This window comes from Vicia villosa, unplaced genomic scaffold (assembly GCF_029867415.1).
Source record: "Vicia villosa cultivar HV-30 ecotype Madison, WI unplaced genomic scaffold, Vvil1.0 ctg.001623F_1_1, whole genome shotgun sequence".
Lineage (NCBI taxonomy): Eukaryota > Viridiplantae > Streptophyta > Magnoliopsida > Fabales > Fabaceae > Vicia > Vicia villosa.
Window position 1 is genome coordinate 149,955 of NW_026705676.1, and position 15,952 is coordinate 165,906.

Consider the following 15,952-nt stretch of genomic DNA (forward strand, 5'->3'; position numbering starts at 1 on the left):
CATACTTCATAGGTTTGCATCTAGGAAAGTGTGAAGGAGTTAACCAAAGAGATGGAAGATGCTTTTAAATATTTCATCTCTTAATTGACAATATATCTCTTAATTGACAATATATTTTTCTGCAAATATAATCTTCTATAACATTCTTATTTTTAGGAAAATAATATGATATTTTATTAATGCTTATTAATATTAATTGGAAAATTTTCAAATAAAATTTCTATAATATAATTTTTAACAATGTAAACTATGATGTTAATTTTCAATAAAAAAAAACTATGATGTTAATCAATTTATCTATTAAATACAAGTTATAATAAAATATTTTTTAATATTTAACATATTTAAAAATCTAGAAAAAATTTAACACTTAACTGCTATTTTAAAATATTATTTACAAAATATTTTGAACAAATAATCAAATGCATTTGTAACTAACGAGAGATATGAATAGTAAAAATAATTTTTTAAATGACAATAATAATATAAAAATACCCAAAAGATATATAATAAATTGTACTTTTTGTAATTGACTATTTCATAAATGTCAATTGACTGGAAAAAAAATTTAAGATCGGCAAGAGCCCCAACCCACACAACTTAATCTGCCTCTCTAACTCTGTTTTTTAATAATAAAAAAAAATATTGCGAGATCTTTCATATTTGAAATCATTGATATAAATAAATATAGGAAAATACTAATTTTAATAAATTTATTATTATATTATTTTGGCGAGCAAATATATTTAACAGCAGGTTTAATATATATGTAGGTTCTCACTATTGGCAAAAGAAGTTAGGTTTGGAATTTTAAAATAAAAATTCCTTAAATTAGAAATATATTTAATTAATAGTAATAAATATATGTAATTGTTATTTAAAAAATAGCACAATTAACTAACACCCTGTAAAGAAAAAGTTTCTAATTAACGTTTTTCCGATTTAAAAAGTATATTTTATTATTTATTTATCATTTTTCGTTTGATATGATTTTTTACTCTAATATCAAAAAAATAATAATTCATTATCATAAATAAAAATTAAAGAATAGAAATAATTGATAGCAGAATTAAACACATTTTTTCAATATTTAATGTGTCAGAGTTTTGCCACTAAATAGTTTAAAAACTATATAATACTAACGTAAGATTATGAGTTAAGACAATAGTAATAAAAAAAAATCATTAAAAATTACAAATAGTACGTTAAAATATTACAAATGACATTTATATATAAAAAGAAACTCAACTATTAATTAATCTGTAAGTAAGGAGAGAATCTCACCGATGAATCATGAAAATATAGAATTAGATTCATATATTAAAACACTAACCAACTAATATATTTGAAGCATTATTAAGGATCAAATGATTTGAAACAAGCAAACTCTAGCAAATAGCTAAGTAGATATTACATAACTACCTTGCATTTATAGATCCTCCTGAATGACTACATGTTCAACAGAATTAAGATAGCTTTCGGGTAATATTTGAACAAGAATGCCTATAAAAGTAAAAGTACAAAGATTTGGAGTAGATAGTTTGATGTTGCCCTGGTAAGAATATGATTGTATTGTTAGGTTGAGAAGGGTGCTACTTGATATGCATATATTCTGTTCTCCTTGAACTTCAAAATGAGAAATCTCCATAGTACTCAACTTTGGAAATTCTGAAAAAAGGATCTGCTCCGCCTAAAAAAGAGACATACCTTAGATGCAAACCGGTTAATGCTTGAAAACACCTAGGATTGGGGAATAATATGTTTTCAAACTCTTGAGAGGTGTGGCGTGATAAAAAGCAAGATGGAAAGACTTGAATATTACATCAGACATGGATTTTTAATTGTTGAACATTGTGCGCAACAACCTATTTTAAAATCCTCTCATATAGACGACGCTTCATGGAAATGGGAGAGTGAAGATTAAGAGCGTATAGTGAGGCTGAGACATTGCGTAGTAACAAAATCTGATGTATAAATTTTGTGAATGTTTTGCGACGAGTAAAGTGTGAAGAGCTTAATGAAAGAGTTGGAAGAGGCTTCCAGAGATTTCTCCATAGTGTGGATAGAATGCAACTATGAACGACTTCTTTGGCATTTAGAAAGGAGAGTATATGAAGAAGAATACAAATTAGTAAACTAGTTAACCTATCTTCATTTATATTGTTTTGAGAAGAGTGGGAAGATGCTTTGGGATATTTTTCCATTGATATTTTAGAAGACACTTCTGATGAAGACGAATGAATTATATTGTTGACAGAATGCTAAAAAAAACTCCATTCTTCTACGTTTATAAGTTGCCTCAGAGGGGTCAAAAAAAGATATTCAACAAGAATTTATATATCACTCTCAATATGCTTCTTTGCGAATTAGGGTTTAGAATTTTAAAATAAAAATTTCCTAAATTAAAAAATAATTTATAATAATAAATATATGTAATTATTGTTTAAAAGTACTATATTTAATTTACACTTCATACAGATAAAGGTAGGTAATTAATATATTTTTTGTTTATTATATTATTATTTTTCTTATTAGGATTTTGGAACTTTCAAATAAAAATTACTTAAATTAGAAAACATTTTATTAATAATAAATATATGTAATTATTGTTTAAAAGTAGTATATTAATTAACAATTCTTCAAAAAAAAAAGAGGTCAATTATTATGCTTTTTCTGTTTAATCTCTTATTATTTTTCTTATTTGGGTTTTGGAATTTTTAAAAAAAAAAACTCCTTACGTTACGAATTATTTTATTAAAAATAAATATTCTTAATTATTGTAAAAAGGTACTATATTTAATTAACGCTTCATTAAGAAAAAACAGTTACCTAATATATTATTAATTTTCTTTTGACAAGGTCTTTAATTTTTTAAAGATTTTGATATAAACATATTATTAAATTTATTATTATCATAAAGTTGAGAGAATAAATATTTCATAGCAGGTTTAACATCTATGTAGGGAAAAAAATTTAAATAACCAAATTAAAAAAAAAGTTATTCAAAAAACCACATTTTGGGATAATTTACCAAAATGTCTAGATTTGACAGCATACTCTAGAGTATGCGCCAAACAAATGGCGCCTATATGCATTGTTTAGGTGTATGCGCCATTTTAAATGGCGCCCATGTACAAACTAAACTAGGTATGCCATTTGAAATGGCGCATATGTTCATTTATTTTATTTTTTTAAATATTTTTTTAATTTTATTTAAGGGTTATATGTAACGAACGATATTGGAAAAAAGGTCGGAAACAAACGATTTCATTAATTTAAGCCGAGGGATACATTGGAAAATTAAAATACAGAAACAACAACTGATAAGGAGAAAATTAAAATACGATTAGTGTCTCTCATCACCATAACGCCCGTCGGTTCCGAATCTAGGAACACGTATTTCACGTTGAAGACATGTACGGCGAGCTACACCCCTTCCCCTTTGTGGTTCCTGTTGTGTCGGTGTGGATGGGTCTGGAAGTGTTTCATCAATAATTTCGGTGTCGAGGAAATTGTCAGGGCCACCATGGCGTCCCAGAAGCCGACTGTCGTAAAGTCGGTTACCCATTCCCTCATAGCCTTGAAATGGTGGTGGGGGAGGAGTTGGAAGTATGACTTCAGGTTGGTAGTGTAACACCCCCTATTCTATACTAAACAATTAAGGCATACGTTTTCATAAATCGGAGTAAAGAAACATGCATCTCATGAGGGCGTTACACATATTTCAAATAAAACAACATTTTATCTTTAAACATGCGATGGTCATTTCCAAATAACACGGGATTTAAAACAACATGCAAAACCACATCGGAATAATCATCTCATCAAATAAATGGTAAAATCAGATAATTCCCATACATCATCCACCATGTCTCGACATCTCGGCTCAAGGTCACTCATCAACAAAACAACATATTAAAATACGAAATACAATATGAGGAAACATATGTCTCATAACATCGCATCATAAAAATATAAACCCAAATTCCATGTGTTACATATGACCAGAGCACAAATAACTACTTAGTCACGACACTCTACAAGAGATCTAAGTATGTAAGCTAAGCCTCCTTCGAATGACGAGTACACACATCTTTAATGTCAATAACGAGTTTGAGGATATTGCCTAAATTACACTTCTATTTTTTTTAAAGGCAAGAAATGATATATTTATAAAAATAAGAGGGAGAACTAAGGGTTCTCCAACCTTAATACAAAATGGCCACTAGACCAACTACCCGACAAAAAGAAGAAGAAAATTACACAGCAGTTAAGATTATGAGAGAAATAAAATGGGATCTCTACTAAACTCATAAAAGGAATAATTGGCATGGGTAATTTTCCCACAAAAAGACCACTTCCACACTAAGATCTTTATATTCCAAATAATATAGTTGAAATTCCATTCCTCCCCCCGAAAGCACACCCCATTCCTTAACACCCATAAAGACCAATTAGTTGCAAGCCAAACCACATCTTGTTTTCTTTCCTTCACCTTATGAGACCGAAAAAAAGAATGTCAATCCATAAAATTCGATAGACATTCATCCTCCACTCCACCCACTTTACCCACCCAAAGAGCTATTTCATTCCAAATCTCTTTAACCACTCTACAACCAAAAAAGAAATGCTTCCTATTTTCTACACCATACTCACACAATGTACAACAAAATTTTTCTAAAGGGAAAGGGATACCTCTACGAACCAATAGCTCTTTAGTATGAAGCCTATCAAGAAGAAGTCTCCAACCAAACACCTTAATTTTAAAAGGCACATCGGCTTTCCACATATGGCGATAAGCCTCATCATGCTTGCCATAAGGTCCGAAAGGTATTAAGCTCCTCTCGTAGAATTCATAACAAGATGCCACAGATAAATCCGCTCCATCACTCCCAATCCACCACACATCATCGTTCTCCATAGTCTCCTTCGGACCTACATATTGCGATAAACTCTCCAGTAATAAAATATTCTTCCCCTCCAACCCCCTCTCCATCAAAAAAGCTTCGGGTATGTCGAGATCACCCCAAACCCAATTTCCATCTATCCATCCTCCCATCACCCCAACCACTACCCCTTTTAAGAGAGAAGCCTCATATAACTCCGGATGAACACTTCTTAAAGAATTTCCATCCATCCACACTGCCTCCTAAAACGGAGTCATGAACCCATTTTGAATCTCAAAACGACAACAATTAACAATAGGATCCCTATAAGGGTCTTTCCCTAAGCTAACTATGTCCTTCCACCAAAGGGAGTACGAAGCTCCAATTTTATAAACTTTTCCTCCCCTAAATATTTGAGACACTAAATCCCCATACCGGGCCCTCAAAACATCAAGCCAAAGCGAATTTCCACCTTGAAGGATTCTCCATCTCCAATTTTTAAGAAGAGCTAAATTAAACATCGTGATATTCTTCACTCCTAATCCCCCTTTTTCAATAGGAAAATTCACATTTTTCTAACTAACCCAATGAATCCTCCTCCTTTCCTCCACTCCACCCCACAAGAAATTGCTTTGGATCCTAGTAAAAACTTTCACCACCTTCGAGGGCATCTTGTAAAAAGACATAGTGAAAATAATCAAAGAGCTTAGAATAGACTTCAAAAGAGTAATTCTTCCCCCCAATCTAAGAAACCGGTTCTTCCAACCTCCCAATCTATTCTTCATTTCAACAAAGAGAGCATCCTAAGTCGCCTCCTTATACTACAAGAAAAAAGAAGATTTACGACATTTGATTTGCGACAGTTACCACAAAACTGCCCTTATTCCTGGACTGTGACACTTGTCACGACAGTCAGGGCCAGCCGTTGCAGTTTTATAGGCATTTTGAGCAAAATAATTGCGACAGTTACCGAGCACCGCCCTTTTTCCACATCTGCGACCGTTAGGCGAACCGTCGCGACTATTTTAGCCACCTTTATTTATTTATATTTTCACTCTTGCTTTTGTTTTACCACCCTTTTTACATATATTTTTTTCACTTTTCCTTTTTATATTTATTTTTCATTTTTTTCACTCTTTACTTTTTTTCACCAATTTCTTATTGTTGAATGACCTCTCTTCAAGTTCAACCTTTTCCTTCCTTCAAATTCGTCTGGATTGTCTTCCTTCCCCAATTCCTTCTTCAACTCAGTTTCAACTTCTCCTTTCTTTTCCCTAAAACCCTAGAATCTCAAACCCCAGAATAAAAAAAGGGAAAATTCCCACTCGCTTAAACCCTAAAATCGAAGAGATGAGAATTCTCTTTCACTTCACAAACTCGTTTTCTCAATCTCTCAAAGAATCAGAGGGTGGATGAAAAGAAGAATGGAATGAAGAAAGGCTTCCCATTTGTGACTCTCTCGCTCAAACCCTAAAAATGAAAAGACAAAATACATCGCTCTCTGTATATGATCCTTCCTTTTGATAACTTGAATTAATGGTATGTGTATCGGTCAAAATATGTCGCTGTGTGTATATGTCTGTTGGTCATCTATTTTTCTGGTATGGAGCATTGAATGGATAGAAATATAAACTTGATTTATATTATTTATGAAAGGTTGAAGAAGCAGTAATTAAGCAACAACAGTCAAAATGGGGATTGTCTTCAAAAAGTAAAGAACAAGATAAAGGTCTAAGAATTATACATCATTGGTGAGATTTCTTCCTCATTTGTATTTATCTTACTTGTACTCAATGATCAAGTGTGTCTGTGTGTGTTTGTTTATGAATTGACATGAGTTCTAAAGCATTCAGATTTGAAAAAACTTATGAGGTGAACTTATGTGTGTGTTGCTATATATTTAGAACAATGGACCTTTCCTTATGAATTTTCATATTTGTATACAAAATAACTCCAAGAATTAACATGATATCTGTAGTTATTGTGAGTTAACTCTCATTCAGTTCATAAACCACAATGTTTTATATCTATATGCTTGTTTCATTTCTCTTGGATATCTATAAGAGCATTTTTGGCTTCCAAAAAAACTAAACCAACTTTACTTTTAGCTTAATTAATATTTCAGCTTAATTTTCTTCTAAATAGGATCATTAAAACCATTACATACAATACTGAAGTTTGGTCTAACTTATTGTTTTTACAGAGTCATTGACATTCAGTTTTGTAGTATCAACTATTCTGGTTGTCGCATTTGTTAAATAATTTAGTGCCTTAGATAAGTGTCATAGAGATAAATTAACAGAGTGATAACTTAATTTAGGCAGTGGCTACCTTCGAATTAGAATATTATTATATTTATCCTTTTCATAATTTTCCAACCATATACAAATAGATTATATTTATTCTCTTACTGGAAACATGATTGGGGAAAAGTTTTTCATTGAACCCCCTTATGATATGAATTAAGGCTAAACAAATTGTTATAAATAGCTATAAAGGATAGAACAAATAAATATTTGTTATCTTTGTCATGTGACTTCTTACTGGTTTTTATTTTTTGGTTGTCAATGAACATAGAAATGGAACCCTATCATGGGAAGAAAGGTGTTTGTTTTGCTTTACATAGCAGCCCTTGTGTATTTATCTAAATGGCTCACAATCTACCTGATGCATATTTCCATAGTTGGGTGTTATATATCCCAGCATTGCATTTTACAAGCTAATGGATCAATTGATGCTAAATCTATATTATATGTTAAGGGGCTGAAGTTTGTTTAGAGATGGTTATTACAAACTAACTATGAATATTATTTACTCAAATGAGTCTTTCAATGTTGGGGTTTTCTTCATTTTGTGTGGATTAATTTTTCTATAGGTGGATATACTTAATTTTTCTATAGGTGGATATACTTAATTAATGGTGAAGATAATTCCCTGTTAATGGATAATTCCCTGGTAATAAACATATATAGTTGAATCTACTTAATTAATGGTTTTGTTTATACATCTTGGTTCGAAATTAGTATGCACATCATATTATTTTGCAGATGGTGTTGCATTAGGTGGATTTCAGCCATGACTGATTTAGGGGCAGCATGATAGGTTAAAAGTATATGTGTATCAATGATGTGAATAGAGTGATAAAATTATATTTTATGTAGCTGTTTTTTTTGGTTCATGTCTAAACTTGGGAGATAAAGTTTTTGTCTAAAAGTGATATTATTTTTGGTTTATGGACAAAACTTACAAAATTTAGCCTATTTTTTATGTCATTCATTGCATGTGAGTGGTGATATTTAGATATGCTGCTGATTTATGCTGGTGCAATCTATTTCATGTTGTGGGCTTGTCAAAGTATCGTTATTTTAATTAGGCTCAGTTTAGAGGTTTTTCATAATTTATTTTATGAATTACTTTGAAATTTGTGACTTGATTAGCAATGGAATTAGGAGATACAATGTTATTGAATGTGACTCTATGATACAAAAGGGCCTTGAAAACACTGTAAGTGACCTACCTATTATCCTCCAAGAATTGTTTGTACTTAAATTGATGTTCCCATCTCTTTTAGAATGTTATTAGACAAAAAAATTGTACTTAAATTTAGCTTTTGGTGCATTGCTACTTCACATTCCTTAGTCGACGAATTTATTTAATGGCCTCAGGTCAAGGATTATGATGTTGCACTGGACTTGGAATTGGACTCAATCAATAAGCTCTTGACCCAATGTCTTGCCTTTTATCAGGTTTGTTCCATTGAAACAATATATTTCACAATGTCTTACATTTCTTTTGGCGTAGAGTCTAATAACAAAATATATGAGTTATAAACAATCAGGAATTATAAACATTGACAAATTTGGGATTGATAAATTTATGTTCATTTCAGGTTACTGGTAATACTATTATGGATCGTATTGATTTTTATGTAACTGAAACTTTTGGGGTTGGAGCTAGCAATTATGAAGGCGATCCATTATAGCATGGTTGAATTTATTATATAAGTTGCATAACCTCTAATAAACAAGTGATTCACTTAATTGTGTAGTTGTGTTGTTTTTCACTTATAAACATGTAGATTATATGTACTCTCATTTTGTTAGTATTGCTGACAACTAACTGGATGTGATTAAGTTAATGTGGGAGAATAAACATTTGTGAAAAGCATTTTTAAATGTGTTTATAAGTTGAAAATATATAGCCACATTGATCCATGATGCTTCTATTTCATTAATAAATTTTATAGTTACATTAAATTTGTTTTTTTTTAAAACTTATTAGTTTAGCGGGAGTTATAAACCTCCGCAATAAACAGTGAATTAAAAACACCAAACAAAATTCGCGACGGTTTGTAACAGTCGCTATTTGCAATTTACGATAGTTTTCTACCTATCGTGATTGATAACGACGGTTGGAGTGGCTGTTTTGGCAACCGTCGCAATACCCCTTGCCGACACACGTTTCTGCGACAGTTGCACAACTGTCGCGCATTGCAAATTGTGGCGGTTCAAACCGTCGTAACTTGCCATTTTCAACCGTCGCAATTTGCCGATTTTCTTGTAGTGTTACTAGGACTAAACCTAATAGGAATACCGAGGAAAAAGAAATTACTAGCTTCAATTTTACAAGAGAGGAAAAAAGTCGCCGCCTCCAAGAAAGAATTATTGTTATCAATACCAAAAAACTTGCTCTTATGAAAATTAATTCCAAAGCCCGACACTATTTCAAACGCCCTAAGGATCGCTTTGATAGCACAAACTTGCTTCCAAAACCCTTCCCCCACCAATAGAGTGTCGTCCGCAAATTGAAGAATGTCAACGGAACAAGCCCCTCTAATGTCAAAACTAGTGACCAAAGCTCTTTACACTATCCAACTACATTCTAAACTATCGCTACAACCTCAAAACCCAACAGTGGTATCAGAGGCACGTTCGGTCATTCATAGGGCGTAGCAAACTATTTCTTCTTGTCACTAACTATTTATTAAAACTAGAAAATGAGGTCTCTGACTAAAACACAAAGGAGTACAGGTAGCTACACGACCCGACTCTGTTTGAGTTAAAACCCAAAACTAAAAATGAGAGAGAGGAGTTCAGGTAGCCTAACAGTCTGACCCTCTTAATTTTAAGTCCAACTAAAGTCGTAAACCTATGGCAAATAAGGATCGATTTCTGATAAAGCACAAGTCCAGGCGATAAGAAAATTAAGACCTGTGACCTCTGAGGCTCAACTTGAGTACAAGCCTAGGGCGACAAATACATCTACTAGAGTAAGAAAGAATCCCTGTCAAAATTCTTCAACAAGAATGACAATGAGACTCATAAGTAACTAAGAAGCAAGAGTGATGACAAGGAGATTCACATGTAACTAGACAACAATCCTTGTTAGAAGTCTTTAACAAGACAAACAAGGAAGATCACAAGCGAAACTAAGGAGCGTGAATGGTTCTCGTAAAAAACCTTCAATAATGTTGAAAAAGAGTTTAATAACAATTATTGTGACAAGTAGTGTGACAAAATTGAATCATGGCGAAGGTAATGCTTTTCAAAATATAATATATTACATAAGAGTATCAATGGAGGAGGAGATAGTCTTACAAATTCACATTTGAACAATTATGGACTACACTTGGAGTTACGGAAATATGCATGAAGGAGGAGTGTTGAAATTAATGCACATTTCTAGAATATTCTAGCATAAATACATGACACTGTTTAGAGAAAATTTAGGGATCCAAATATGGTGAAAACTTTGGGAGTTGTAAACAGATGAGACCCTAATGAAAGAACTGAAAGATGCTTCCAGAGATTCTTCCATCTTGTAGATAAAACACAAGTTTGAACAGCATACTGAGCTTTAAAAAAAGAGATAATGTGAAGTAGAATGCAATCAAGTAAATCACAAAGTCTATATTGGTTTTCAGAATGCTTTAATCTATTGACGTTTATTTCCCTTTCAATGGAAAACTCAAACAACTAGAAAGAATAACATTTGTATCGTAAGCGTGAAGGTTATTGTGATAATGAAATTATTATTAGAGGAAAAAAAAAGAAGAGAATACCTAGCGCCGCTATTGAATTCTAAATTATGAAAGTACATTTTGAAGTTATTTACATAAGGATTGGCTTTCTTTTTCTTCGATTTATACTTGTCTTGAAATCGAGATGTTGTTTGGTTCACATAATTTTGATAATCAAGATTTGTAAGGAACTATCATTGATTATAGGTTTTGTGAACTAATCATCTAAATTGAGATTTAACAAATTTTAATGATATTATTACATGTATTTCCGAAAAAGAACAGTGATTGAAATATATTGTTTTGGGATAGAAGACAAAAAAGGAAGTAGATATAGTAAAAAATATCTTGAATTAGTTGCCAAAGAAAGCATAATTTTCAGTGTGCAATAATCATGACAGAATGTATATTCTCAGAGTAAAGTTTTAAAACAAAACTAGACGTAAAACAATAACTTGCACCAACTAATCAGTAATTTTCAACCAAACCATGATAAAACATATCCTGAATTAGATACCAACATGTTCAGTGTTATTAATGACTCTAAGAGTTGACCTGAAAACATGCGCTGCTTTTTAAAACATGCCCAGAAAGATAGTATAAAATACATTTTCTAATCTTACCCTCATGCTATATAAAGCCCGACACACCATTTCAGACACTCTGATTCACACACTCAAACTACTTTGCTTATCAAAAAAAAAAAACACTCAAACTACTTTGCACTCATACAACAATAATGTATAGAAACAAAAGGCCACCAACATAAAAATTAAAAATATATAAGTCATTTATAACAAACCATGACAAATATGAGAAAATCCATCATACATCATACACATTTTTACGTTGATTTTTTGTAAAGGAATGTGCCTTATATAATAAAAATCAACTTCGGTTGTGGTTGAAAGTTTGCACTATGCTTTATTATAGTAGTTTTCAACTATTCAGAATAAAAAGCATCAAAAGATCACTTGATTTCAAACTCGGTTATGTTTAAAAGTTTTCTTGATAATCAAAGCAGATTTCAAGCAGATTTCTCCCTTGTGAATCAAGCCGAGATTCTTTCTCTTGGTCCTTCTATGGAGACAACGATTTCACCGTTTCAAGTTTGGCTCATGCGGTTGATAATGCAAAATCTTTAGCTTGGGATCCTATAGTGATTAATTCGTTGAAAGTGATGTGGGATCTCAAACTCCCGCCGAAGATTAAGGTCTTTGCTTGGAGAGCCTTCATTGATCGGCTTCCAACTAGAGATCAATTGTTGAATAGAGGTGTCGTTATCGTTACTTGCCCGGATTGTGTGATGTGTGGTTCTTTCCTTGAATCTTCTTCCCATCTTTTTTTCTATTGCCAAGAGGTGAAAGTTATTTGGAAACATGTCTTTTTCTGGCTCGGTTCACCGAAGGAATTTACCGAAGAGGAGATGCCGTGCTTTGAAGTCATCCAAGAAAAGGTGAATTGTAGTAAACGTCGTATTTTGATCAACTTCGTTTGGTTGGCTACTATTTGGAGTATTTGGCTTATGAGGAATGCCATTATCTTTAAGGGGGAGGTGTTTTGTTTTGATGTTATTTGTTCTAACATTGTGTTTCTTTCTTGGAGGAGGTTATGTAGTGGATATACTAAGTTTAGACCAATTTACTACGAATTGTTTAAACTTCCCTTATCCGTCTCTTATAACCTCTAGTGCTTTGTGTCTTTTTGTAAGGGTTGCACCCCTAGTGCGCACTTTCAATCAATTGCTTATTAAAAAAAAAAAACAATAACCGCAATCACAGTACCAGCAACTGCAACCACAACCGCATTCGCGACCGCAATCGCAATTTAAAATCATGACAACAACATGCAAAACACAGAGAAGAATCTGGAGCAGGGCTTTTAAAATTCAGCCACCAGCATATTTTTGCATTTTGAATGCAAGTGATGCTTTTATAAACAGTCAAGTCACATGCAACAGTAGAGTTTAAAAGTAACCATTGACGTAGTTATCTCCAAATTTAACATAGATGAATCAAAAAACACAAAAATGTTAAAATATATAATATAATCCTCTTAATCACTTAAATAGGAATAATAGTTCATCCACTCCAAAATAACTTCTTGGTTGTATTCTCCACATGGCCTTCTCTGCAAAATGTAGAGGCAAGATATGTTTCAATCTTGACATAAACCACAAACAAGCATAAACATTAAAAACCAAAAAACTTAAACCCACATTGTTGGAGTAGTACTGTATAAATCATATAACAATGATATTACTCACTGTCCCTTTCGATTTCAACCTTCAATAACCTTTTCTTTTTCAATCCAAAATTAACATTTCTTTCAAACGCCGTTTCTATAGAGTATCAATTTACGTTGAGTCTGGACTCTAGATCCAGTCAAGCTAATATAAAGGAAAGTTTATTTCATTACCCAAGTTACTTGCAATTTGCAATTTATCCGCCGATTCAAATTCCAACTCACTAATGAAAGTGATCAAACAAATGAAGATGACATCGATGAATTAAATGAAGAAGATTTTAGTACTAAAATTTTGATTTGTACTGTTTTTCTTGTTAACTTGGTTGTAATTTAGATGGTTTTATCTTTTTAACTTGGGTGGACAAATTATCACCAGAAGCTTGGTTGTTTGAATCATTTTAAATAATTTGATTATGTTAGTTTTTTTTATTACTTATGTAGTAGCTTTTATAATTTGTTTTGTCTTATTTAAATTATAATTTTATTTTATATTATATTAATAAATTATAATGTTTCAAAAGTAAGTTTATTAAAACAAAAAATTATTAAATTTGAGATAGAAAATACTTGCGGTTTACCTGTGGATTTAGCTGTGGATTGTTTCATGCGGATTTTGCTGCGGAATTACCCGCCGAAAATATTACCCATGAAGGTTTTAGCTGGGGACAAAGAACCGCAGGAAAATCCGCAGGTATTGTATTTCCTGCGGAAATTAAGCTTAAATCCGAAGGTAAATCCGTAGGAAAATCGAGTATTTCTAGTAGTGTGATTTATAAATGTTGGACATTACTTAAAAATAAAAGACGCGGCTCTATGGGCATCTTAGAGTGAAGTTTGAGAGAGTGCAACGGGGCGGAGGCATCACGTAGTGACAACATTTGTGACACGAATTCAGTGAAACCTTCAATACTAGTAAAGCATGAAGGACTTAACGAAAGAGATGGAAAATGCTTCCAGAGATTTCTCCATCGTTTGGATAGAATGCAGGTATGAATGGATTGTTTGATGTTCAATGATGAGAGTATGTGAAGAAGAATGCAATCTGGTTAGAGAAAAGGTTTTCGAAAGACTTCGAAGCTGCTTCCAGAGATTCCTCAATTGGAAGAATAGAGAAAAAATCAATCTCATTTGGTTGGCTCTTATTTGGAGTATTTGGAACACTAGAAACAACATTATTTTTGAAAATGCTTCCTTTAGCTATGAAGTGATTATTTATAACATTATGATCTATTCTTGGAGGTGGTTATGTAATAGTGACACTAAGTCTAGGTTTATTTTCTATGATTGGTACAAGCTACCACTTAATAGTTACAACTCTTATTAGAGTTTTTTGGTTGTAAGGGTTGCACCCCTAGTCCGATTTCTTTAATCAATTGCCTATTAAAAAAAAAAAATTGGATACAACAAATTTTAATGGGAAGAAAAGAAAAATGGCATAAATTAGATAACCTATGTTCTTTTTTTTTTTTCCAATAGGCAATTGATTAAAGAAATCGCACTAGGAGTGCAACCCTTATACTAAGTTACATGGTATTAAAACAACGAAGCGGTAACTTATACCACTCATAGTAGCTAGAGCAAGATTTAGGCTCACAAGATCTAGCTAACCAACACCACGATAAGTACACCACATTACAAAACACCAATTCGAAACTAAAAGAAGCTTGCTCGAAAATAATAGAGTTACGCATAATCCATAAACTCCAAACTAAAGCAATCCAAATGATAGATAACCTATGTTCTATTACATCGTTTAGACAAGTGTGGAAATATGCTTCTGGAAATTCTTCCATGGATGCAATTTTAAACGGCAAGTGAAAAAGACCTCTCTCTGTATTGATTTGAGAGCACTAAACAACGCTCCATGTGATAAAAACCCTCACTCTACTCTTTAATTGTAAGAATATGAAACCAAATTGGGTTTATGATTTTCATAAAAAACTAAAAAGTTAAATTATTTTTCATTATTACAATACGTAATTATTGCCAAAAATGAGAACAATTAATACTAACACTATAAATTAAATTAAATAGTATATTTTTAATTAATATTATAGAAATTGCAAATACCTTATTCTTTTATGGGAAATGCTAACGAGTGTCCCAGGGGCACTCTTTAAGAATTTAAAAATGTATGTTTTTGTTTTGAAGTACTTGTATTTAATGTATTAGAAATTGAAATAATTGACTTTTTAAAGAAATAAATAGTATGTTTTTGTTTGAATATACTTGTATTTAATGATTTGGAAGTTGAATAATTGATTTATTTAAAGAGCGTTTTCTATATTTGGAATCCTTAAATAGTGCCCCTGGGGCACTCGTTAGCATCACCCTTCTTTTATAATCAAAGTATTCTTTATTAATTTATTCATCTTTTTTTGTGTAGCAATTTATGTTTCTATTGTCTTATTTACAATAGTATTAGTGACAAAAAAACTCTTGTTTTACAATTCTATGGTAATTTTTACATATAGTTTTATATAATATTATATATAAAAAAATTAAAACTCATTTAGGCTATAATTGGTCGAAATCCATTATTAAAAAAAAAGCAAAAGTCATTATATGAAAAAAATAAAAATAAATTATATGAAAAATAAAATCGAAACTCATTTAAATTTATTGTTATTTCATTTTTCTTATTGTTTTCACTTTGATTTTTTTGATATTGCTCTCCAACGAATCTTTCATGAAACTCTATAAAATGAGCTGAAGATTTGGAGGAACACACAACACTGCGCCTTGACAAGAAAAGAGAAGTTACTATGTCAAAACAAAGAGCACAAGTTAACTTAGAACA

The 15,952-nt window shown here is 31.7% G+C and overlaps 2 protein-coding genes across 2 annotated transcripts; one reads left to right on the top strand and one right to left on the bottom strand.

The window, feature by feature from the left end:
- Positions 1 to 4,519: 4,519 nt before the first annotated feature.
- Positions 4,520 to 5,137, bottom strand: LOC131636050 (uncharacterized). Its single transcript, XM_058906693.1, has one exon. It carries the CDS (start codon positions 5,135 to 5,137, stop codon positions 4,520 to 4,522), a length of 618 nt encoding a protein of 205 aa, XP_058762676.1.
- A 2,992-nt stretch (positions 5,138 to 8,129) lies between these two features.
- On the top strand, positions 8,130 to 8,950 carry LOC131636061 (suppressor of RPS4-RLD 1-like). Its single transcript, XM_058906703.1, has 3 exons — positions 8,130 to 8,390; positions 8,552 to 8,632; positions 8,776 to 8,950. Exons 1-3 carry the CDS (start codon positions 8,292 to 8,294, stop codon positions 8,866 to 8,868), a joined length of 273 nt encoding a protein of 90 aa, XP_058762686.1. The 5' UTR covers positions 8,130 to 8,291; the 3' UTR covers positions 8,869 to 8,950.
- The last annotated feature ends 7,002 nt before the right edge of the window (positions 8,951 to 15,952 follow it).